Raw genomic sequence first — 25,255 nt, forward strand, 5'->3', positions numbered from 1 at the left:
TTTCTAATGACGACAATATTACAATTATTTTTATACACACTTTAGTTTGAAAATTTTAAGTAGTTACAAGCTGCTATACCCGTGCTTTGCAACGGAAAGAAAATGTGACCTAGTGAGCTATTAAAGTGGTGCTGATGTGTGTTTAAAATACAGCAACTCTATGATTTAGTTTGAAAATATAAACTGATTTAAACGCGTAAACCTACTTACTTTCAAACCCCTACTTTTGATGCTAATAGATCCATAAGAACGTGACAACATACCTTAGTGTAGCATTAGCATCAATTACTTCATATTGATGCATCATGATGACATGTTTTACCACAATCCTTCAATTTTAGTCAAGCTTCTTCACATGTAGCTTACTATATAAATTAAAAAATGAAACTTTGAGCAATACCTTACAAAACGCATACAACCTAACTTTAAAACCAAACATAACCCTCCTCAATCTACATCAAGCGTCACAAACATCTTTTACGCCACACTACATTATTTTGACGAACTTCCCACGCAAGGATTCAGTCCAGAAAACAGCTGTTTGCCGCCGGCTTATTCAAATGGGGTTTCATTGCGTAATACTGTTCTGCAATGAGTTTTTCCGGACACCAATCAGCTGATTATACTGTATTTGCGTGGCAATGATTGGTTATAAACAAAAACATAACCTCTCTTAGAGGTTATGACTGGTGATGTTTAGTCATTTAGTTGGTGGAAATATGTAAGGATTTGTACGAATTAAGTAGTATGGCGTAAACTATCGTACGTAAACTCGTCCAAAATGTGTGTACCGGACTCGTATGGTAATCCCGTACTCGACTTCGTCTCGCACGGGAACGACCACACTCGTCCGGTAAACATTTATTTTCAGGACTAGTACCGTAATATACTATTTCGGGTAAATAAACAAATACCAGTTCATTGTAATGACCAGCTGTTTCATTAACTAAATTTAATTACATCATTTAAACAATGGAAGCATGGCGTAGCCCTTTGGAAATCAGCCTGTGGGGCAGAGCCCTTAGGGAGTTCGTCCATATCAATACTTTTTGGCAAATCTACACACTCCAAGCTTAATTTTTATATGCCACTGGCCTATATTTTTATTTAGTAAATTGTCTTAACCGTTTACATAAAATTTAATTGTATCACTTTAATAATATAAGAGGTCACTTTTTGCATTATGCTTTACTTCTAGACCTACTGATGTGGCAATTCTTTACAAGCAATGCTTTAACATTAACATAAATTAAAAAACTTAATTAATTGTAAAATGAGTTTTTTCTTCACAAAATATATCAAATTATAAAAGAATATCACACGATATAATTATATAATTACTTATCCTTTATGCTTTATGCGGTTTATCCTACATACTGCATAACACTTCATAAAACGGTAGTTATATCAAAAGACTTTTAATAATTTATTGGTCAAATTTGAGGGAATTATACCAGAATATCCGCAAGGAATCTGAGGGAACAGATGTTCTTTAATTTCACGATAAAAATTAACGAAGCTTGCAAAGTTTTAAACTTTCAGACCGCTGAAGAGATATAAGTGCTCTGCAATCAACGCCATCTGGTGAATAAATTGGGAAACTAAAAGTTTACGTCACTAAAAGCCGCCTTGGATGTTTCAAATATTAAATATCCGCGTTATATCTTTCACTATTGGACATTCCACTATCCGAGTGAAATGACATTACAATTTCCGTTAAAATGAAGTTCACGTAACACAAAACAGAAAGGTACTGGAAATCATCAAGACGCTATGACACCAACTATTCATAAACGGATTGTGTTAGGCCTATAAAAAAGTTAGTGAAAAAAAAAATTGTTCGTGAATTTTTCAAGTCAGCAAATTGCTCGTGGTGTTACCAAAAGGAAGGGATAGTTAAAACTTAGACCTCGGGTAAAGTATCTTTGTTTATGGTTTTTCTAATTCTGTGGTTTAATTTATTAAATTAGTATTTACACAGGTATAATTTAATAGGATAATTTATAAATGTAAATCTCAGCAATTAAATTTAAACTGTAGGAAACGTCTTAGAAAAGGTTATTTGTATTTACTTTTACAGTCAATTTAATATAATCCAAAAGGTGGCTCAAATAAATCACAAACCAATCCCACAAATTCACCTGAGTCAAGGAAAACATAAATGTGCAATGGCTTGGATGTAAAGTATATCTTGTGGATGAGATACCGTAACACTCTTTTTATTAGTAGGTAATGAACAAGTTTATTATGCCAATACTATAAAAAAGACGACTTTAAATTAGGCCTATATTGGTTCATACTTTGGCTGTCAAACATGTTCAGGAGTTTCTTTAATTGAATAAAGAATTAAATTTCAAAGCATTTAGTTTTAATCGGAAGACATAAAATTACCACGCCATTATAAATTATTTGGCAAAAATCATATTACGAGTAAATAACCCCGCCGCAGCAGCCCTGCACACTGGGCGAATTTACATTTCCCTTATTTGATTTTCACTTAAATCTAGGTTTAGTGAGTACCTGGTTTTGCTGCTACAGGGAGGGTAAAAAGGTGTTTTAGTAAAATATTAGTAGCTTAGTATAAAATAAATAGATTTGCCAAATTTTATCAAAATATATATGCATAAAGAAGCAAACTACAATGGTTTACATATTCTCCGTTAGAATGACAAGGTAAATTTAAGTTTACAATTTTTTTTTATCGCAACCAATAAGTAATCCGTCGTAAACAAAACACTACAATAGGCCTATATTAAATTATTTGTTTTTAAGCTCTTTAAAACAGTTTAGAGGTAAATTATAAAATGTTATGTTTCAAGGTTGAAAATGGGAAAATATTTTTTTATCCCATAAAACCCACCCCGTTCCCATGCTCCGATCATGTTGGTGCCTACGGTAATAGGCCTACCTACTTCTCCAAAGGGAAATTTACCAAAAGGCACATTACGCAATCATAATTAAGAGACAATATCCAGGTTAAAGGGATTTTGGCAGCCATCATCATCATTCTGGTTTCCTGCCAAATTTCACCTTTCACGAAACAACAGTTTTTCAAACTCTAAACGTTAAACACACTATCTTCTCAAATACATGTAATGTAATATTTATTCACTTACAATACATTACCTCATACCCAAAAAAAAGTTATAACTGAAACCATAGATAAAACATATTCCCCTAAAACTTTCGAAATGGAATATTTATGTTCGATATTGACTATAGAATATGTGTAACTATGATTTGTCATTCAACAACAAATTGTTACTCATACCAACTTTAAGGTCACTAGTTAGTTACACGAGAGAAATTAATAAGATAAATTCGTGATATGTTTGCATGGTTATGGCCGACTTAGTAACTACGAGTATTTATTTATATTTTTTAAGACAAAAGCGTGTATGTTTGTTATCGTCAAATATCAAAAACTATTGGAAATTCACAGATACAAAATTAAATCAAATTCAGAATTATTGTAATTGACTGTTCTAATTTCGGGTTCCAAACTTTTAAAACAGTTTTAAAACTGATCACGACAAGTTTCACACTGCCCAAAGCTACCATTACTAGTCACTAACAACTCAGTTTTAATGGTAAACTCAAGTTTCCCCTTGTCTGTTATTAGTAAACAGACACTCTATCATTGATGCAAAACTAACTCTTAGGAGTCGCAAAAGTGAGCAAACAGTGTTGGTTACCTATCTACCGCACTATACATTTAATCAGGTTGTTTTTCACCATTATTTTAAACTAACTCATTCAAGCAAAGTCATAGATTGTAAAGACCCGTTTACACGCTTCAATTTATCTGTACAAATCTGATTTTCACGAAACATATTGTACCATCGTCCCGTGTAAACGGCAGATTGGTACAAACTATTGGATTGGAGCTAGGTTGGGAGGATTTTCATCGACCAAATGCGATCATATAGGAAGGTTGGAGCGACAGGCTGGAACGCGAACACGGCCGTTCATACCATTTTGCTCAAACCTTGTGCTAATACCATGCTCTTTAGTGTAACACGTCGTGAGATATCTCAATGTTGCTGTCTCATGTGGAGAAATGTCTTTCCTCATGACGCGTTACAGTACTCTTATCTACCGATTAACAGGTAGCATACACAGACCACGACAGCACCTCCTCCCAAGGTGATCATAACAGGTATTCGCGTTTGAAAATGGCATAGTAGATTTGAGTATTTATATCGTATCGTCTGAACTTGGTTTTTTTTTTAAATCAAACTGTACAGATAATTAGAGCGTGTGAACGCGCCTTTAATCAGAACTAAATTTGTATGTCAGGTGCCTATTTACAGAAGAGATTATTGAAACAACAATACATGTATGTAAATACTAGCAGAGTACCCGTCCATCGTACGGGGTTGGCTTATAAGTGTAAAATGCTTATTGCAGTTATACTCCAACTTAGCGTTTGCAATGGGGGATGACACAGTTTGATAAAATTTGCTTCTTTAAATTTACGGTATTTATTATAGCCATAATGTTCTACCACTTCACCTACACAATATATAAAAATAAACAATTTATAATTCGCAAAATATCAAAACTTTTTCATGCAATTAAAAACATAAACATAACTGTGAACAATCCTACTTTGACAGTTCCCATTGCCTATCACAGGTTTTTGTTGCTGCTTAGTTCAAATTAGGTGTTTTCATAAATGTAAAAAAAAATAATAGTACTGCACCCTGTTGGTAAATCCTATAACTTTTTAATACTTTTGCATATTATAGAACCAACTTTTTTAGCTGAAACAGCTGACTAAATTCTTTAATTCCCTTGAAATATGAATACTCATGAAACTACAGAGCCACTGGGGCGGAGCCCGAAAGGATTTTTGAGATAAGAATATGCCTATATGTTAACCGGGAATATGAGCTATCATTTTGTCAAATTTCAGCCCAATCTGTCCAGTAGTTAATTAAGGCGTGATTGACCTTCAAACGAACAAACAAACAAACAAATAAACAAATAAACAAACAAACACACAAACTTTCACATTTATAATATTAGTAAGATAATTAATTCTGTCGTCATATTGGTGACATAATCGACAAATTAGTTTGTAAATGATTAATTTTGTTCTGATGTTGTTTTGGTATCCCCTCGCAAATCTTAAAACTTTTGACACGTACTAATAATACGCGTGTGCAAAGTGTACATATTTGTTCTTCCAATATTGTATAGGAAATTCATTATTATTTACCAAATACAAATCTGATGAATTTTTTTTACACGTCATTACCAAATGTACATCTATTATTTTGGCATTTGAAATATTCATCCGACAATAGATCCGAATACAAAAAGATTTACAAAAAAATAAATTAAAATGGTGGATAAGTTTAGATGTGCTTTGGTTTACAACTTGAGGGATTGAAACTGGTTATTTCGATCCACTTATTTCCTCGGGGCTCTCTCCAGCTGACGGTGTACTTGTTCCCCATTGGTAATTGGTAATATAGTATTTTTATTTCAAAGACACTTCCGTATTTAAAAAAATTATAATTTTACATATATGCAATAATTACTAAATTTTTATCTAGGCCTATAAACTAACTTTCTACAAAATCAACAAAAACAGGTCCAAACATATTGTTTTTACTCTGAAAAAAATTCTACAAAAGTATAAATATCAGATGTCCTCATTTTTTAACAATTCCATAATAGTTTTAGGTGATAAACAGTTTATTTGTTTATTTTCATAGTCATCCGACAAAGTGGGCTTCCTTGCACTGATTATAGTACAGAAAGCCTTACTTTGGCGCACAGTTTTTACTTTGGCGCACACCAGTATTCGTGATTTTATTACGCACGTAATCCGTGTACACTTGAAAATAAGTTGGCAACACCAAGGCCACACTAATAAAAACATATGTTTGGTTTTTTAGTGTGGCCTTGGCAACACTTAAAGATATTACGACTACGATCATGGGCGTACCCAGAGGGGGGCAGGGAGGGCAGCTGCCCCCCATCCCCCCCCCCAAGAAGCCAGGATAAGGTATAAAAAATTGAGATCCAAGAAAAATGTTATTAGTATAAGAAAAGATGAGTAAGATAGTTTACAGATTTTTTATGACATTTTTTTACACATATGTTATCAATTTTTCATTATTTTCTGAGTTATTCTTCAATATAATAAAAATTCCAACAGTAGTAATAGTCACTAAGAAGGCTACAAGATCGCGCCACTCATCCTGCACTCATCTCCATTCACTTGGCTTAAATACCTACTTTGTATGGTCACCATTTAATAAGAAAGTATTATTAAGTATTAATAAACAGACCTATTTCTTGCAATATGTATAAACTAACAAGTACTGTAACAACTTTGTGTAGAATAATGAATTATACCTATTTGTGTGACATTATTTTGTTTTCATTTGCCTTCAACAATAATGTAACGAACAAATTTGCTCTTTACGGCATAAGTTATCAGGCATTCTTCAAAATAGTTTACCATATTATTTCGGGTGTTATAAATGGATGTGAAAAGATGGCATGGACACAAAAAATACAGTTAAAGGTGTATTGTAAAGCTAAGCAACCTGACCTGACCCCATTGATGGACATAAAGCCACTTTATAAACTAAGACTTTATAAACGCTGGATTATCGAGCTAGGTTTGTTATTAATGTCTCAAAATAGTGCAAAAAACGCTAATTTCAGCATATTGTTTTTAAAATTTTCTGGGATATCCCCCAGGTCCCCCGGCCAATATGCATGCCACCCCCCAACGACTCCTGTTTCAAGTACGCTCCAAACCCCCCCCCCTTCCCACTTTTGATCCTGGGTACGCCCTTGACTACGATCAGCCGGTGCAGCGTTTCCCATTTTGTTCAACAATTGGATTTAACCTTACCTAAAAGCGTGTTGTACAGTGTTGAAAAGACTAATTAGTTATACGATTTATAGTAAATGTAGGAAAATATAATGTGTAACACGAGTGGAAACTGACTTTGCTGAACTTCACCCACTATTTACCTAATAACAAATAACTATTATCTCCTATGGAGTCATGCTATTTTATTATTTTGCCCCTGAGTTATGTTTGGATACAAATATCCCCCCGTCAAGGCACGGCCACCGTTTAGCTCTCAAATTCCCTTCGAAGTGGCAGTAGTGTTGTAACAGCAGTTTTGAGCTAAGAGTTAAAGGTGGCCGTGCGACAAAACCCATCCCCATGATTAAGATTAAATGATTACTATGATATCAGGCATGGATATCATACCAATCCGGAGGCTACCCACACCATAATGAAATTAAATGATTGTATCCGGTTAGTAGTGGTCCACTTGCAGTATCCAATGTCAGTTGCATTATCTTTTTTTCTAAGCAGGAATGTAATATAGTAATTGAAACCAATGACTTTAATACTTTAACATGTTTTAAACTTTCTCTCAAGTCAATAGTGAATAGAATGTTTAATCTATGACAATTGATTGAGAAATGCAGTAACTTATAACCTATTTTCCTGTCCATAGGATCTACTTTCTTCTTGTTTTCTACTGATGGTTCTGTCTGTACTATCTTCTCCTCTCCTCCTGTCATATCGTCATATGTTTGTTGATGATTTTTTATTTTTACTTAAGGCAAGACGATGGAGATGGATGGATGAAGATGAAACTATGATGGGCATGGATTGTTGATATTTCTTGACCACTGACCAGTCGTTTAGAACTAATTTTCAATTCTATTGATGTCTTCTACTTTACTCATAGTTATCAGATAATAAAGTATTAAATTAATATTAATGAACGTACAACATGTGTGCAGTATTGTGCCCCAATGGTGAATCAAGATAGGCCAATTCTAGCTTAAACAGTAAGTTTAAGTTTATTCTCCTGTGTTCATCGATTGCATCTTCGCCATGCACATTTTAAGCAAATTTCTTTTAGTGGCCTTGCATGTATTTATCATCTTTATTAATTCTTAGGCATACCTAGCATAAGTTATCATTTTTTCGTCTAAAGGTAAGGTAAACCAACCTTGACCAAGTTAGATGTGAAGAAGCCTAAGCCTAGTTTTTTTTAATACCTAACCTTAACCTAGCCTATGCCTAAGTTAGTAATTTGAAAATATTTGAAGAATGTCTACCTACATTAAGTTATACCTAGAGAAGAAGTTAGAAGGCTACCCATCTCTGGTAATTAAGCCGACCTCTATGAAATAAAGCGCTCATTTAACTTATAAAATTATAACGTAGGCCTAAGGTTAACTTACAGTTTCTTAACTGGGCTAGCCTATGCTAATATCGATTGAAACGATCAAATTGAAAATAGCCGCAACGTTGATTGGCCGGTGCCCCTCCACGGCCAACTTGGCTAAGGACGGAGAACACTCAGTTGAAGTTAGTCTCAATTCAAAATTCGTTTCAGTTGGTCGCCTAAATTTCCGCCTCGCCTTTCCCCCCTTTTCTAAAATGGAATGGTAATTATTCCGTACAGGTGCCTCCAAACGAATTTTTAATTTTGATATCTCACTTTATAGTTTTTTACCTCCTGAATCCAAATATACCATTAATTTTCACCGCTGATGAATATTTCTCAAGATATCGCCGTAAAAACATACTTAACATTACAATAAACAAGGTAGGATGGATGACGTTACAAGTGGAATGTACTATGGGATGGGTTAAGTAAACCAACCAGCTGATTGTTTTCAATCATGGTCAAGCAAATGGAAGTGACAATTTTTATAAGCTAACTCGATTCTGCAATATGAAAATCACCTGATTAAGTTACACTTTTCACTTTCTAAGACCAATAAGTTAAAAATGTATTATTGTTACCAGTATTTTATCCTTATTAATGATTTATTGATTTATATTTCGCCGTTTAGAAATTACACATTAAAATAGTGCTATTCTAACATAACCTAACCTAACCAAACCTCTAGAATGTGTAAGCAAACTCCTTTTGATGTCAGAAAAGGCATGTCAGGGTGATAGGTCGTGCTTTATGTGAATTGGTGACTGCATTAAGTCCTTTGAAGGTAGGTTAGATTAGGTAAGTTAAAGTTTATGTTATAATATATCGAGTTGTTAGTTTATGTCGTCTGCAGACTGTTTTTGTAAAATTAAAATCCTGAGAAAAACACTTCAAATTACTATTTCAAAAATGCAATTAGGAAGGTAAAGTTTAGGTTATAATGTATCGAGTTGTTAGTTTATGTCGTCTGCAGACTGTTTTTGTAAAATTAAAATCCTGAGAAAAACACTTCAAATTACTATTTCAAAAATGCAAGCATTTTTGAAATAGTAATTTGAAGTGTTTTTCTCAGGATTTTAATTTTACAAAAACAGTCTGCAGACGACATAAACTAACAACTCGATACATTATAACCTAAACTTTACCTTCCTAATCTAACCTAACTTAAAAAACACTTAATGCAGTCACCAATTCACATATAGCACGACCTACCACCCTGACATGCCTAAATTAGAACTACGAGTAATTAGTCCATTATTCCATCTATATCTCCATAATGTGTCGAAATTCCTATTGTAGTAAACATTAAGTTATTGACTATAGAATCACTTGATATGTTTCTACAAAGTTAAAGCACGGCCGCCTGCGGCCGTGGTTAAAGGCGGCCGTGTCTACAACGATGTTATTATCTTTAGTCAACGATGGTATTCTTCTCATCAACCATGTTCATGTTACTCTCTTCACTTAACTTAATCTGAACTTGTGATGGCGACGGCGTAGCAGACAGAATAACACTTAGCTAGCACTACGCAACACGTATGAGTAGGTACGAATGAGTATTTTGTTTTGTATTTTATTTGTAGTGAAGTAAAATGTCGTCAATAGGCATATTGCCGGTGACAGAATCAGAGTGAGTTAATGAAGTTCAAAAGTTGTTACTTCCAGTTGTTCTTGTGTGTGGTTGAAAACAATCAGCTGTAAGAGTTAACCTACAGTTCATTCCACTTGTAAATGTCATCCATCCTATCTTGTTTATTGTAATGTTAGGTATGTTTTTACGGCGATATCCTGAGAAATATTCATCAGCGGGGAAAATTAATGGTATATTTGGATTCAGGAGGTAAAAAACTATAAAGTAAGATATCAAAATTAAAAATTCGTTTGGAGGCGCCTGTACGGAATAAATACCAATGGAATTAATCATGATCAATCTTCATCTTAGCTTTGTAAACCTATAATGTAACTTAACTAAATTTGGAATTGTATTTTCTCGTAAGCTAGTACTTTGTGTTTATAAATTTTACAGCAAGTCGGAGGTTACACTATTTTATTATAATAAATTAATTAATCAAAGATTGTAGGTAGTTTCATTCGGCAACCTGTCGCACTTGAGTTATACACAACAAAATCAGAAAGTAGCCTAACTCATGTCTGCTCTTAAAAGTCGTGATTTGATCTTCTCTCCTGTTCGTAGACATTTATACGACGGCCCTGCAGGGACATTCCAGTTTCTTTTTGTCTTTCATTCACTTCGACTTTTATCTCGAAGTACTTAGACTTTTATCTCGAAGTACTTAGACTTTTATCTCGAAGTACTTAGACTTTTATCTCGAAGTATTACTTAGACTTTTATCTCGAAGTACTTCGACTTTTATCTCGAAGTACTTCGACTTTTATCTCGAAGTACTTTGACTTTATTCTCGAAGTACTTCGACATTATTCTCGAAGTACTTGGACTTTATTCTCAAAGTACTTGGACTTTATTCTCGAAGTACTTTGACATTATTCTCGAAGTACTTTGACTTTATTCTCGAAGTACTTCGACTTTAATCTCGAGGTACTTCGACTTTAATCTCGAATGTGCTTATTATAGTTTTTATAATTTTACGGCAACCACACCCAACTAACTGTTGATGTAGGGGTGTTTCTGATGTAGACATATTTTTGATAAGAATTGGCAGATAGAAAAGGGTTTGAGCTTTAGGACACATAATGGAATATGACATTAATGAACTGATTGAACAATATTTTAGTTTAGGCCTTCAACAGCCTGAAATACTTGCAATTCTTTTATTGAAGCATAACATTTGCATAAGTGAGCGGACACTTAAAAGGTATACCAAGAAGCTCGAACTTCATAGAAGGAAACACTTTTCTGATATTGACTCTGTCAAGGATTTTATTAGGTTTGAGTGCGACAGAGACGAGAGACAGTGAGACAGCAGACAGAGAAAGAATCAGAAACAGAATAGAATGAACGTATTCGTATTAAAGTTGAGTCGAAGTAAAACTAGACTAGATAGAAATGTCGAAGTACTTCGAGAAAAAAGTCGAAGTAAAATGAAAGACAAAAAGAAACCGAGTGTCCCTTCAGGGCCGTCGTAGATTTAACATTACTTGAGCTTTTAGCTTAAACTTAGTTTTAATACCAAAGTTCAACATTAAGATAGCCTGCATTTTTTAAGTTAGGCTATAAGTTACTTATAGGCTAGGCTAGGCCTAGTATTTTGCAGTGTCTTAAACCCAGTGTTTTAATTGGACGAAACATGACTTGAGATAGCATAAACCGACAATTTGGTTAATTTATTTAACCTAAACTTTACCTTTTTAATTCAAGCTATAACTTTAAAACAACCGCGAGTAGACTTTCATATCTGTTGTTCGAAACAACCGTGAATGAAAATAAGATGATGATATTAAGATGATATTCGTCTCCCAGGCCTATTTCATTCGATATATTGTTTGGTTGGTTAACCAACCATACAATATAAATTAGGTACCAAATGAAATAATCAAATAAAAAATATCAATTGATATTTTCATTTGATTGTTTTTGACAACAGATATAAAAGTCTACCCACAACCGCTAATAATAATATTATCATTATCTTTATGTAAATTGATATATTGCCGTTGATAAATAAATAAATAAATACAATTAATTCAGTGGAAACAACCGGCGGTCCTGCCGACTCTTAAATGAAAATCCAATCAGGCAAATAGAAATTCTCTAGCCAGCAGGTTAGCTGAGGCAAGGGCAATTCAAGCACATAACCTTTCCTAACTTTGTTCTAGGTATTTCTCAAGAATGTAACTCAAGATTTCAAGAGTTTTTGTATAGGGCCCACTACATTGTTGATCATGTTTTCCTTTAAGGAAGCAGTTTTATTTACATCATCATTATTTGGTGAGTAAAAAAGTTTGCTAAACAAGCTAATAAATTTATCCAATTTCAGGATAGCTTGCAGTCTTGCATAGAGCCTGCAATCTATACTAGTAGTACGCAGTGTTGGGAAGTAGCGCGCTACAAGTAGCGACGCTACAGTAGCGCGCTACTTTTTTGTAGCGTTAGCTGTAGCTACGCTACTTTTTTGTAGCGTTAGCTGTAGCTACGCTACTTTTAAGATTTTGTAGCTTTAGCTGTAGCTAGCTACATTTTTAAAGTAGTTGTAGCGGAATTTTAGCTACTTTTCTCGCTACATTAACATTGTTTGAGATAGTGATTTTTATCATAACCATAACCTCAACCTTACGTGAAACAACCTCTTTCAAACTGAGATTTTCAAAACAATTAGGCCTACTTTCTTGGCTTCATACAGCTGGTTGCAGCTGTTTCATTCCCTATTACAACGTTGTGAGGACATGGAGGCTATTAAATGAGTGTGATCTACATTTTTTGCTCTCATTTCCTTAATTTACTACTCTATGATTACTGTCAGATAAAATAAAATCGCCAGTTGCAGACGACGTTTAAACGTTACCGGTGACAAGAGAAGCTATTGAATGCTTGCAAGTGATTTAACAGGGAAATTAGAAATCAATTTAGTTTTTTTTATTATATTGATAGTGTTTCAACTTGGGTTACACTAATCCTTAAAATAATGAGAAAGCTGGTCTATCAACCTTTGCTTCAGCTGTTGATTGTGGTTCACCATTACAAGCCCTTCCTTGATTAGATTACGAAGATTTTTCAAAGGTTTACTAAATTAACAAAGAGGAAATTACCTGATGAGATTTAAGATATGCATGAGATTTAAGACTACATGATAATTGTAACGAAAAAATCTCCATATAACACGAAACTTAGATTGAAAGAATAGCATATTTTACTCCTGCTAACAGGTCTTGTATAGGACTATTCCTAGGCTATGCTATGATTTAAGACGAATACCAAGTTCTAAGTTCAATTATTAGGAATATATCTGTTTAGTCCTTGAAAGAGCAAGCCTACTATAGCCAACTTGTTAAATAGCCAAGTAGGCCTACATGTTATTTTTACTTTACAAATTTCAACATGTTTAAATCAAAGCCGATTTCAGAATAAGTTGCTGAATACTGTTTTTTTACCAACTAGGTTGAAGCACAATTTGCCCTATGAATAATGACAATAAAGAACGATTTCTTGACATTGAAAAGTGTTATTCATAGAACAAGTAACTTATCACTATGATTAAAAGTTATAGCAATGTCGTTTTTAACATTAAAAATAAAAAAGGCAATAAACTCCAATTTCAGTAGGCTAGGCTCTGTAACACAAAAATTTATTTTTAAATAATCGTTTTACAGTTTTATTGGTCTTAATTGTTGATATAAGACATCTATAAATGAATCTATATTAAAGAAATAAAATGAGCTTTTTAAAATTTAGTTTTGTTGTATGTCCTTTAACCTTAATGAAATTTACATATAAGATGCTTAAAAATAATGCAATATTTAAAAATAAGTACTAAATATGATGGGACACCCAACTATTTGGTTCTGTTGTTGTAATTTTAGGTTTATAATGCCAACAAACTAAATACAATCTAGGAATAATTTGTGTTCCAAGTAATGTTAGATACAATACGGACATTTTTTGTTTAAATGTTTGTTCAATAAAAATCTAGTTGCAATTGATTTTACATTTACCTAATGTACGTGGAATAAAAAGTAATGTCTTTGGAAAAGTAGCTAAAATTGTAGCTGTAGCTACATTTCATTGTAGCTGTAGTTGTAGCTAGCTACTTTTTCGGAACTGTAGCTGTAGCTGTAGCTAAGCTACTTTTTTGTAAATGTAGCAGTAGTTGTAGCTAGCTACATTTTAAAAGTAGCTTCCCCAACACTGGTAGTACGCTTATTCTGCGCGTAACGGGATGAGTGAACATGTACAGTACCGGTACTGAGTAACCAAACAGACAGTAATGCACAAATCTTGAAAATAACCCTAAAATCATCAACAACAAAAAATAAAAACACAACAACAACAAAGTTTTATCTACACTAGCGATCAGTGTCGACGTACATGAATTGGACACGAAAACAACCTTTAAAATTTACAAAGGGATGAGAATTCTATCCCTATCTAAGTTTTCATGTGATATAATTATAGGCTATATATTAGCCTATATTAGGTTATCTACGGAACGGTTTACTCATATTTGAAATAAGTATGCCTATACAGGGTGTTCCAAAAGGGTGGGGACCTAATTCGCATAGTGATTCCTTGGGTTAGAAAAAAGAGAAAATCAATAACCTAATGCAAGTTTTCAAAAAATCGCTTTGTTAACCAGATATCCACCATTTTGTATTTTTTACATTAACATTTTATCATTGAATTGTTCTAACCGATCTTTATGAAACTTAATAAGTACCTATATATTAATGTAGAAGCAACCCATGTGAGGAAAAAATATGATCTTGGTCAAATTTAAAATTTCTAAATTGCTGCCATTTTAAGTATTTAAACTTAAATCACTAAAAAAATGGCTGGTTTTATGAAAAAATGTCAAGTGTTTATTTAGCATTTTTAATTTCCTGAGAAGCGACACCAAGTTCAAAAATATTGAATAATAAATAACCTAATTGGATTATCACGTAATTAGGTATATCATGTAAAACAATGCAAAACTGATTAGCTTAGCCCTAATTCATCTTCATTTTGCGACCAAAAATCGTAATATTTCAGTTATTTGTTATTCAATCTTTTTTAAATTGGTGTCGTTTAGTAAGGAACTTAAAATGCTAAATAAAAGTGTACATAATCAGCCATTTTATAGTAAATTATGTTTAAAGATTTTAAATGGCCACCATTTTGAAATATTGGACCAAGCTAATATTTTTTTTTACATGGGTCGCTTCAACCTAACATAGGCCTACATACCAAGTTTCATAAAGATCGGTTAGCACAATCCAAAGATAAAAATGTTTAAATGTAAAAAATACAAAGTGGCTGATATCTGGTTAACAAAGTGATATTAGAAAAAATTCTTTTCTTGATGTTGTTTTTATTTTGGCCCAAGGGATCTTTACGTGGATTATGTCCCTACCCTTTCTGATCCCTACCCTGTATAATTTTAGCGAAACTTAAAGTGGAATCTCGATTGTGTGAGCTTTTAGAGTGTCATGTTTAATAACACGACTTAACAGCAGCAACAAAAATAAATCTCATGATTGCATAAGTATGATATTGGATCACACAAAGATCAGATTATATCTCAACATTTGTTAATTGAGTGAACTCAACTGAAATTAGAAATTACAAAAAAGAATAGTAACTTAATTCGTTGTTGAAGGATAAGTTGAATGTAGCCTGGGGTCTGACTTGTGTTTTGCAGTGTTGGTGATTGTTACTTCGTGTTTCTGTGACACTCAGCTGTATGTTCCTCCTAACGGAGTCATCTACAGTCCCAGGTACCCTCGGCCGTATGAAAACGACACTAACTGTATGTGGCACATCCGGTCCAGGGAACCCATGGCCACCATCATGCTCAGGTAAAACACCACTCTCGACAATAGGTAAATAAATACTCCATATCATAAAGAGAGCCAACAGACTGAAAAGTAATGTTCCATCGCGTACTCGGTGTAAGCCTATATTTAAGAATTTGACTGTGATGCCCTTAGTTTGTTTTTTATTCGATGTATTTTGTATACAAAATAACTGATATTTTGCTGTGTAATAAGGATCTTCATGCCAAAGAATATTGTACAAATTTACAAATTGACTAGTGGCTTGTAGGGACATAAGTCCCTAAAAAGCTCAAATGTAAAACAACTTTTTGCAATACCGGTATTTAAACAAACTCAGAATAACATTATCTATGTGTCAGAATAGGCATCCCTACACCATATCTTTTGTGTAAAAACCAGTTTGTTGTTCTTCTTTGTTTGCTTTTGTTGATGTCATTTTCAATAAATACTTTGAATCACTCCAGTGGTTTAACATGAAAAGGCAGCAAACATATCATTGTTTGTGAATAAATACTGGTTTACTAAGGTAGCTTTGGTCTTGTGGTTAATGAGGATAAATAAAAGCTTCCCTGTTTGGAATTTTAAAAATTCATTGGAGGTTCGCCTTCAGATGAATTGAAGACGCCTGCAATTTCATCTGCAGTAGGCTTATTATACCTACGACGATCCATATTTATCCTGTCTACAAACCTAAGTTCTAATTCACTGTCACCTTGTACAACCATTTCTTCCGAAGCTCTTTTGTAAATTTGTGCAAATGGATTTTCTAATAGAATTTCAGCTAGTTTTGACAATATTTCAGGTTTTAAGTCACTATTTTCTCGACGCCTTTGACGAATTTCTGTTGCTGTTGATGTGTCAATAATGTACAATTGGCCATACACGGGGTCTTCATCATGTTGAGGCAGCAAATCTGAGATTGAACGATAAATCTGTCCTTGAATTTTGAAACAGTATGGTCCTTTTCCTGGAATATCTTTCTTACTGGCTGAAAAATAAGCAAAAGCCATCGCACTGTTGTATTGTCGAATGAATTTATACAGTTGTGGGCTCTCTTCAAACAAACTTTTAAATTCTACATTAGTTTTTGACTGAGGAAGGTTAATAAGTCTGTTATGGCAACATGTCATAAAATGATTATTCGTTAGTTCTTCTCTAAAATGAAGAGCACTACATTAAATGCACTCTTGGTCCAATAATCCTGCATCATGGATCTTTACATTTCTCTCGTCTACCATGGGTCTCCTAAAAAGGGGTTGTACATATCTTGATTAAGTTCGTCATTATCTACTCTTGCTCTTCTACGCGCACTGTCATTCCTATGTACAGTTCCCCGCCTTTGTGGTATTCCCCTGGCGTTCATATTAATTACAGTACTTATAATGAAAAGAATATATATCCAGCAGCCTACATACCAAAACATCTTGAATCCCTGGTGATTTTATAAAAGTATGATCGAATATGATTACTCTACGTTGTATATTCACTGCACTAAAAAAATTTACTTACGAAGGAATGCAAATACACCATTTTAGAACCAATAACATTTATAGGTTATTTTAGTTGTATATATTTACACAACCTTAACCTTAAAATGTGTAGAAATATAAAGAAAACAACATCCTTTAAAATAAACTTGAACATATGATTTAAAAATAAAAACAAAACAGAAGTTAGATTTAATTTCGACTCTTTGATTATTTATACAGAATATTTATTCTATGTCGTTTATTCCTTTAACACGACAATAACGTAAAAGCATGAAAAAATGAAACTTGAGTATATGATTTAAATATAAACAAAGAATGCAGACGTTTTTCCGACTAATAAATATAATATTTCAGTTTTAGTATACATTTCATAGTTGACTGGCTAAAAGTAAACCAAATGTGTGTATTGATCACTGTTTTCAAATCTGTGGCACAGCTGTTTTAATTTCAAAAGATGTAAACAAATTAAACCCCATGTTGTTTTAATGGGATAAGTTTTATTCTGTTGCGAATTTATGGTAAAAAAATAAGAAAAATGAATAGTTTTCCCTCAAAATTCACGTCAAGACCTTTAAAATAAGACCCCTCCCATCCTTCTACGGCCATCCAGTCACTCACAATTTCTTTACAAAAATTTGACTTACGGAATTATATATATAGATTTGTGCTACCGGTACTACTTATGCTAGCTTTTTAATATTGTTATTTAACAATACTTACGCAACCAAATTGTTTAACGACTTGTTGTTAACACTATCGTTACCTGATAGTGTTGTTGAATAGAAGATTATTTTGTCTCATCGTTTGATTAGTCTTAAGCACTGTAAAATTAAAGGTTGATGCAGCCTATACGCTATTGTATTTACTAACTGTACAACTTGTCTAAGGAATAAAGATGAACTGATTTTATTCAAGAATCAATACCACCTAGGGTAAAGGTCCGTTGCCATGCAAAAAACCTGTTAAAAGACTTTCTCGCAAACTCACAAATACTTATTCACTACCGGTATAATTCTAATTCACAAGTTCAAGCAATATAACATTAGGTCTAGGATTTAGGAAGAAACACACGTTTACTTTCTCCCCCCTATACCATAATCTAATATATAAAATTCTCGTGTCACAGTGTTTGTCTGCAAACTCCTCCGGAACGACTTCACCGATCGTTATGAAATTTGGTGTGTAAATTCTGTAGGTATGCGAATAGGAAGTAAACTATTTCCCGTTTCGAAATTCTTAAAAGGGCTCCGCCCCAGTGGCTCTGGAGTTTCCCATGTTCACCTTATGAGAAATGGAATTAATGAATCTTAACAGCTAGCTGTTTCAATTAAACAAGTTGGTTCTGTTCTATGATGTTCAATAGCATTAAAGTTACAAGGATTACCAACAGGGTGCAGCACTATTATTTCTTTTACATTTATGACAACAGCTAATTTGCAACCAAAAGGTGAGTGAGCGTAGCGAACGAACTTCAACCTGGAAGCGAGTTAGCGTAGCGAACGAGCTAACCTGAAGGCAAGTGAGCGCAGCGAACGAGCTCCAACCTAAAGGTGAGTGAGCGTAGCGAACGAGCTCCAACCCAAAGGTGAGTGAGCGTAGCGAACGAACTTCAACCAGGACGTGATTGAGCGATGCGAACATCTAACCTGAAGGCAAGTGAGCGCAGCGAACGAGCTCCAACCTAAAGGTGAGTGAGCGTAGCGAACGAGCTCCAACCCAAAGGTGAGTGAGCGTAGCGAACGAACTTCAACCAGGACGTGGTTGAGCGATGCGAACGAGATCATCTTGAAAATTAAACGTAACGGTACTTAAATTAAAAATAGTCAAAGGCAAGACAACAGACAACGTCTGCCGGGTTTTCCATCGGTCTGTCTTAGGGGAAACCTATAACTTAGGCGATACGAAGTTCGCCGGGTCAGCTAGTATATATATATATATATGGAAAAAGTATTGTTTCTGTGATAATTGTTTAGTTTGAGTTTTGAGGAGATATATCCGTTTTATGCCCCTCTGAACACAGAAAGTGGTTTTCAAAGTGATTTCTGTCTGTGTTTGTGTGTGTGTAAACCTACAAAGCAATAGTTTCTTAAACGTTCCCAATTTGTAGTAATGTTTTGTTTGAGTCTTCAGGTCTTTTATCATAAATTTTTTCCTGCATTGGGTACAACTGGGGACCTGTTAGCAACTGTCCAGTGCTCCTATCTCTTTATGCTACACTTTAGCTCTTCTGTTGTATAGAATAACATATTTAGTACTGATCCTCACTTGGTGTATTGACTGTTCCCACTTCTCGCTGCGGCTAGCCATTATATAGCATTGCCATTACATTATATTGTGATGTAGTAAATTGTTGTTTGCAAACAACAGTTGGGCGTTTTATTTAATCAGAAAGTACAAAAATATGTCAAATAACACTGTAACAAACACTGTAATCAAGGATTTAACGCAGAAGTACCAAAAACAGCTGGCTGATGTAGTGAAGAGATGCACCAGAGTGATTCTTGAAGAATGTCAACAGAAGATGAACATTTTAAATTCCGAAGCACCAGTGATGAAAGGGATCCCGAAAATACTCATGAAGAATGTACCATCAGACCACCTTTATTTCACTTTAAATGTAAAAAAAATTACTGTGCTGTTTTTGACAAATTTTTGTACTTTCAGGTAGTTTAAGGTAAATTCAACATACAATGCTGATCAAGAAGCTATTAATATCAAATGTTAAACAGTTCATGAGCTCATTAAGTGTTTTGCCTTCAGTGTTGAAGATCTTGATATAGAATCAGATGAGTCTGAGGTTTGCGGCTTCCCCAAGAATCGACCTTGCTGTAAACACAACTGGCTGTCCCTACCTCTGTCTGGGACTGGAAAGGTCAGTTTCAAACTATAAAATAACTGCCAGTAGTTGTATCTTGTATATCTATATATTGTTGAATGTTAATACAATAATTGTTTTTGATATGCCTACCTGAAAAGTTAAGTTAATAAGTTAAGTTTTTGTTCTAATTTATTCACATATACACTTGAGTCTAGCTAATCCAAACCAACTGGGATCGAACTAAGTACAGTAGAACCTCAATTATCAGGGTGACTGGGGGGAGGGAGACCAAAGTTAATGAATACCACAGTTAATCCAACTAAACATGTAATAAAATGTATAACAAACACATAAAAAAACGTAATACTATGTAATTAGACATTAACACGTTCGCTACTGAGCGTCGCATATATGCGACACCGCGGTCATTGCCACAGACCGAGGTATACATTTGAATCTTACACATAGACCGGCTGTCACTTGGATAACAGTACACACAGACCACGGGCAAAAACCTGCAAAACAGTGATCATTTACATTGTAATACGCTACAATCGTGTTTGTAAATAATGTATTCTTGTTTTTTTGTATTATTAATAACCTTTTGTAATGTCACATATTTGCGACGCCCGGTCTATAGCGAAGACAATAGTGAAAATTATCATAGTTTTCTTGAAATAGACCAAACGTCGCATATATGCAACAGTTCATTTTTTGTGTTTTGAGGTGAAAATAAGTAAAATAAAAAACAGATTGATCAAGAACAGTTTATAACTGAACAAATATAAAAGCTACATAGGATAATGCAGCATACATACTGCATACATACATACAGTGATGCAGAAAAGTAAAGACCAGTTTTTCCAACTATCATATGACGTCACAAATCATCATATCCAAAGACCAAGCGACGCAGTTGCGCGTCAGACATCTCTGTAGACCACTGTAGGGAATTCAGTGCCTTCAAATAGACCGTTACAAAGATATAAGCATTTTTAATAACATTAGAACCCCGACGCAAATATGCAACGGCAGTCTATTTTAATGTGACTAGCCGACGCATATATGCGACGGCAGTCTATGGGTGGAACCCGGCCGACGCATATGTGCGTCGCTGGTCCACGAGAATGAAAAATTTCGTACTATTGCAGTAGCGAACGTGTTAAACTCATCATTTACATTTTACATTTAAATAAAATAACAATACTCTACAATAATTACCGGTAATATTGTGTGGTTTTTTATGAAATCTTAAGCCATTGACCTTGGTTTAGATATGCAAACTGTAAGATTTAAAAGATAGCATACTCAAACTACTGGTATTTAGGGATCAAACTACCAGGTTGAAACTTGTCTAATAAAGTACCTATCAAGAATTTGAATTTTCAATTTCTTATTTTTATTCGTACAGGACACCATTTTTGACACTCTTTGAGCACTCAGTAGGCCTAACTTTCAGACTTAAACCAATCCCAAAATATATTTGTGTTTCGTACTTTGTTTGTTTTAAAGAATCAGAACTGGGTTTTCCTTTACCTTTTGTATCACCCTGCACACTAATTATTGATTTTATTTTCTTAAATACTATACTTGATTGTTAAAATCAAGAATAATTAAGTGTACAATTGAATAAATTGTACACAATACATGGATGAGATTAGTTGTATAACCACAAGCGGTGGTTAAATGAAATGAAATGAAAAATTCTTTATTTTAACAGGCAAAGTTAGGGCCACATGGCCCTCTCTTACACTTAACCTGACAAACTTAAATATAAATAAATAAAAATACAATGAAATTTCTTAATCTAATATAAATATACACATTTAACACAATAAGCAAAAATTCAATTTATTTAACTAATTTACTAATAAAAAAAAAATAGTAATTATTATAAATGGAATATACAAAAGAAAACACACACACACACACACGCATACGCACCAGCAATCGCGCAAAGACGCAGAAGCCCTAGGACACGCCAGCCGAGACCATTTGCTCAAAGTAGAGATTTTTTAGTGCCGCCACAAACTGGGAACGTTTATCAAGGGATTTAATGTGTAGGGGCAGGCTGTTTCAAAGACGGCAAGCGGTAACAACAAAAGCCCTGTCATAAGCGGTGGTCACATGATGAGGTATACGCAATGTGATCGAAGAAGAACGAGAAATTCGTGAACTACCCTGAGACACAAATTTAAAATCTGATGTAAAATATTTCGGGGAGCCTGATTTCAAAATTAAAAAGACTAATGACAAAATTTTGACGGATCTTTGATAATTAAGTTTCAAGATGTTTGCCTCAAGGTAGTATGGCGTGATATGCTCCTCGCGCCGCAGACCATAGACAAATCTCAAAGCGTAATTCTGAGACCGCTGGAGCATGTCCGCCTGAATCACAGTCATGTCATTGATCAATGAGTTGCAGTAACTGAAGTGGGGCAGTACAAGTGATTTGATCAAATGAAGTTTTGTGTGTTGTGGCAAAAAGTTCTGCAATCTTTTAAGTGAATGTATGGAGGCAAAAACCTTTTTTCGTGTGTCCGTAACTGCTGTGTCCCAAGTAAGTGACGAGTTGAAAGATATGCCAAGATTCTTTACTTTGTCGTAGTAGGGAAGTGCTTTGCCACTCACTGTGATTGGGTTTATTGAGTCTAAGTCAATTGAAGGGCGAAGTCGAGGGTGGCAGATTACAATCGGTTTTGTCTTTTCGTGATTTAGTCTCAGTCCGTGATTCTCAGTCCAAGTAACTATTCGGTTGACATCTTCATTGATCCTTCTGACACAGTCATTTTCGTTGTTTGCAGTAAAATAGTCATAGATTTGTAAGTCGTCAGCGTACATGTGGTGTTTACAGTTGGTCAAGGTCGAGTTTATGTCGTTGACGTACAGTACAAAGAGCAGTGGTCCGAGGATTGATCCTTGGGGAACACCGCATGTAACAGTCATCCAGTCTGATCTTGTGTCACCAACCTCCACACATTGCTGCCTATCTGACAGATAAGATCTCAGCCATTTAAGAGAATTCTGGGAAAACCCTATTGCCTTTAATTTCTGCACCAGCAAGTCATGATTAACACAGTCAAATGCTTTGGAAAAATCAAACAGAGTTAGAATCGTTCCTTGTCAACGCTCCATAGCAAGTCTAATGTCTTCAGTCACTCGAAGGAGTGCTGTTTCTGTACTGTGCGCTGATCTGAAACCAGATTGATAGTCAGATAGAATGTTATTTTCAGTGATGAATTCAGTGATTTGACAGTGAACGATCCTTTCTAGGCCTTTAGATAGAGCGGGCAAAATACTTATCGGCCTGAAATCCCCAACCAGAGTTGGTGCTGAGATCTTTTTTAGGGGACGGACAATGGCAGACTTCCAAAATGAAGGGAAAGAACAGTGCCTCAAATATGCATTAAAAATGAACGTGATGGTAGGAAGGATTGCGTAGAGGATGTCTTTGATAAAGCGGATAGGTATCCCATCAGAACCGACAGCATTGCTTCGGATTCTGCGAATAGCCATCAAAACATCAGACTGAATAACTGGTTTGAAATTAAACTCGGGATATCCCAGGTGCGGGGTTGGAGAGTTGACTAATTCATTCAAGTAACTATTGACTTTGTGCTGATTGGTATTATGACTGATAGAAGAAAAGTAAACGTTTAACTCATTTAGAGGGATGTGTACTGGTTGAGAATCAAATTGTTTCCCAAGCCCAAGACTTTTAACTTTACGCCATAAAACTCTCGATGGTTGTTTTTGATTTTCAAAAAGTGAATGAATGTATCTGAGTTTGGAGTTTCGCAAAAGCTGTTTAACTCGATTACGAAGATTACAATATTGTTGTTTTAGTTCGATATTGTTGGAGTGCCTAGCTCTTCTACCTAAGCTATCACGTTTGGCCATCAAACCTTTGATTTCAGTGGTCATCCATGGAACAGGTCTTCTTTTTGTTACGCGCTTTGTTAAGATGGGAGCATGTTTGTCAAAGAGATTTAATATGGAGATTTAATATGGGTATGTGGTTAGTGGTTGTTATAAGTGCAACCTGAATTATTCACAAAACAATTGTAACCACCGATCCATAGAATGCCAAAAAAAGCGCCCCTGGTATTAAAAAAACTAAAAACTATTGTGAATAATAACACAATAGGCCTTTTTTCAATTCAGTTGGGAATTGTTACATAACTACTAGCTGAAAGGTTTTTTAGATCAAAAACATTGTATGTATGAACACTGAATCACTTCAAGTAGCTCAGATGATAGCTTTGTAAAACTATCAAACCTTTATCAATACTTTAATAGCAATAATTTACACGTTAATCCAAGCAAATCAAGCTGTATACATTTTTCAAAAGCCAACCATTCTGAGGCCAGCCCAGTAATATTTATGAACGAATTTGAGTTACCCTTAGAAACAGAAGTTAAATATCTAGGATTGATTTTTGATAACACTTTTTCTTGGACACCTCACATTGATGCACTGTGTTCCAAGCTGTCGTCTCAATTATTTTTAATGAATAGATTCGCAAAATATCAAAATTTATTACTTATGCGATTAGTTTATTTTTCACTCATAGAGTCAAGATTAAGATATGGAATTATTCTCTGGGGGTCTGCGATACAATCAAATTTTTTACGCGTTTTTAGGTTGCAAAAAAGAGCCATTCGTATTATGGCAGGTGTGTACAGAAGAACACCTTGCTGAAATTTTTTTAAATCCCTTGAAATTCTAACGTTACATTCGATATATATTATTGAAATTCTATTATATTATAGGTTTAAATCAACAACAAAAGTAACCGGTGCAGATATTCATAATTATAATACCAGGCAAAGACACCATCATAGACAAACCTCTCATAGATTGGAATTAGCTGCATCATTACCTCAAAATCTCGGGCCAAAACTGCTTAACAAACTTCCAGCCAATCTACAATCCTTAACGTCAGAAGCAAAATTCAAAATTAAATTAAAAGAATACCTTTTAGAACGTGCATGTTACTCTGTTGCTGAATTTTTTGAACAGCCCAATTTATAAAAAAAAAAAAAGTCTGAAGCTAAGTCCACCTGCTCTGTAATTATTACTTTCATATGTGTTATCAGTGTTATAGTAGGCTACCAGTTTTGTTATTTTATTATTTGCATTATATTATTGTTTATATTTAGAAGTAATTTAAGTTGACGTTTGTAATACAATGTATATTGTCTGACTACAATAAATGATTTGATTTGATTTGATTTGAAGAAGGTTTTTGAAGATTGAGTTGTAGAAG

The 25,255-nt window shown here is 34.3% G+C and overlaps 1 protein-coding gene across 2 annotated transcripts in view; it reads left to right on the plus strand.

Annotated features, from left to right (window-relative positions):
• The first annotated feature begins 7,623 nt into the window (after window positions 1–7,623).
• The window catches only part of LOC128997028 (low-density lipoprotein receptor-related protein 12-like), a 29,227-nt gene continuing 11,595 nt past the window's right edge, over window positions 7,624–25,255 (plus strand). For both annotated transcript variants that reach the window (XM_054422606.1, XM_054422607.1), the window contains exons 1-4: window positions 7,624–7,842; window positions 12,024–12,135; window positions 15,542–15,698; window positions 19,928–20,039. In XM_054422606.1, coding sequence (XP_054278581.1) covers window positions 12,090–12,135; window positions 15,542–15,698; window positions 19,928–20,039 — 315 coding nt within the window. In that variant the 5' untranslated portion in view covers window positions 7,624–7,842; window positions 12,024–12,089. The remainder of the gene's footprint in view (window positions 7,843–12,023; window positions 12,136–15,541; window positions 15,699–19,927; window positions 20,040–25,255) is intronic.

Source organism: Macrosteles quadrilineatus, unplaced genomic scaffold, assembly GCF_028750875.1.
Source record: "Macrosteles quadrilineatus isolate MER2022 unplaced genomic scaffold, UCM_ALF_1.0 Scaffold_6__1_contigs__length_79288215, whole genome shotgun sequence".
In the NCBI taxonomy this organism is placed as follows: domain Eukaryota; kingdom Metazoa; phylum Arthropoda; class Insecta; order Hemiptera; family Cicadellidae; genus Macrosteles; species Macrosteles quadrilineatus.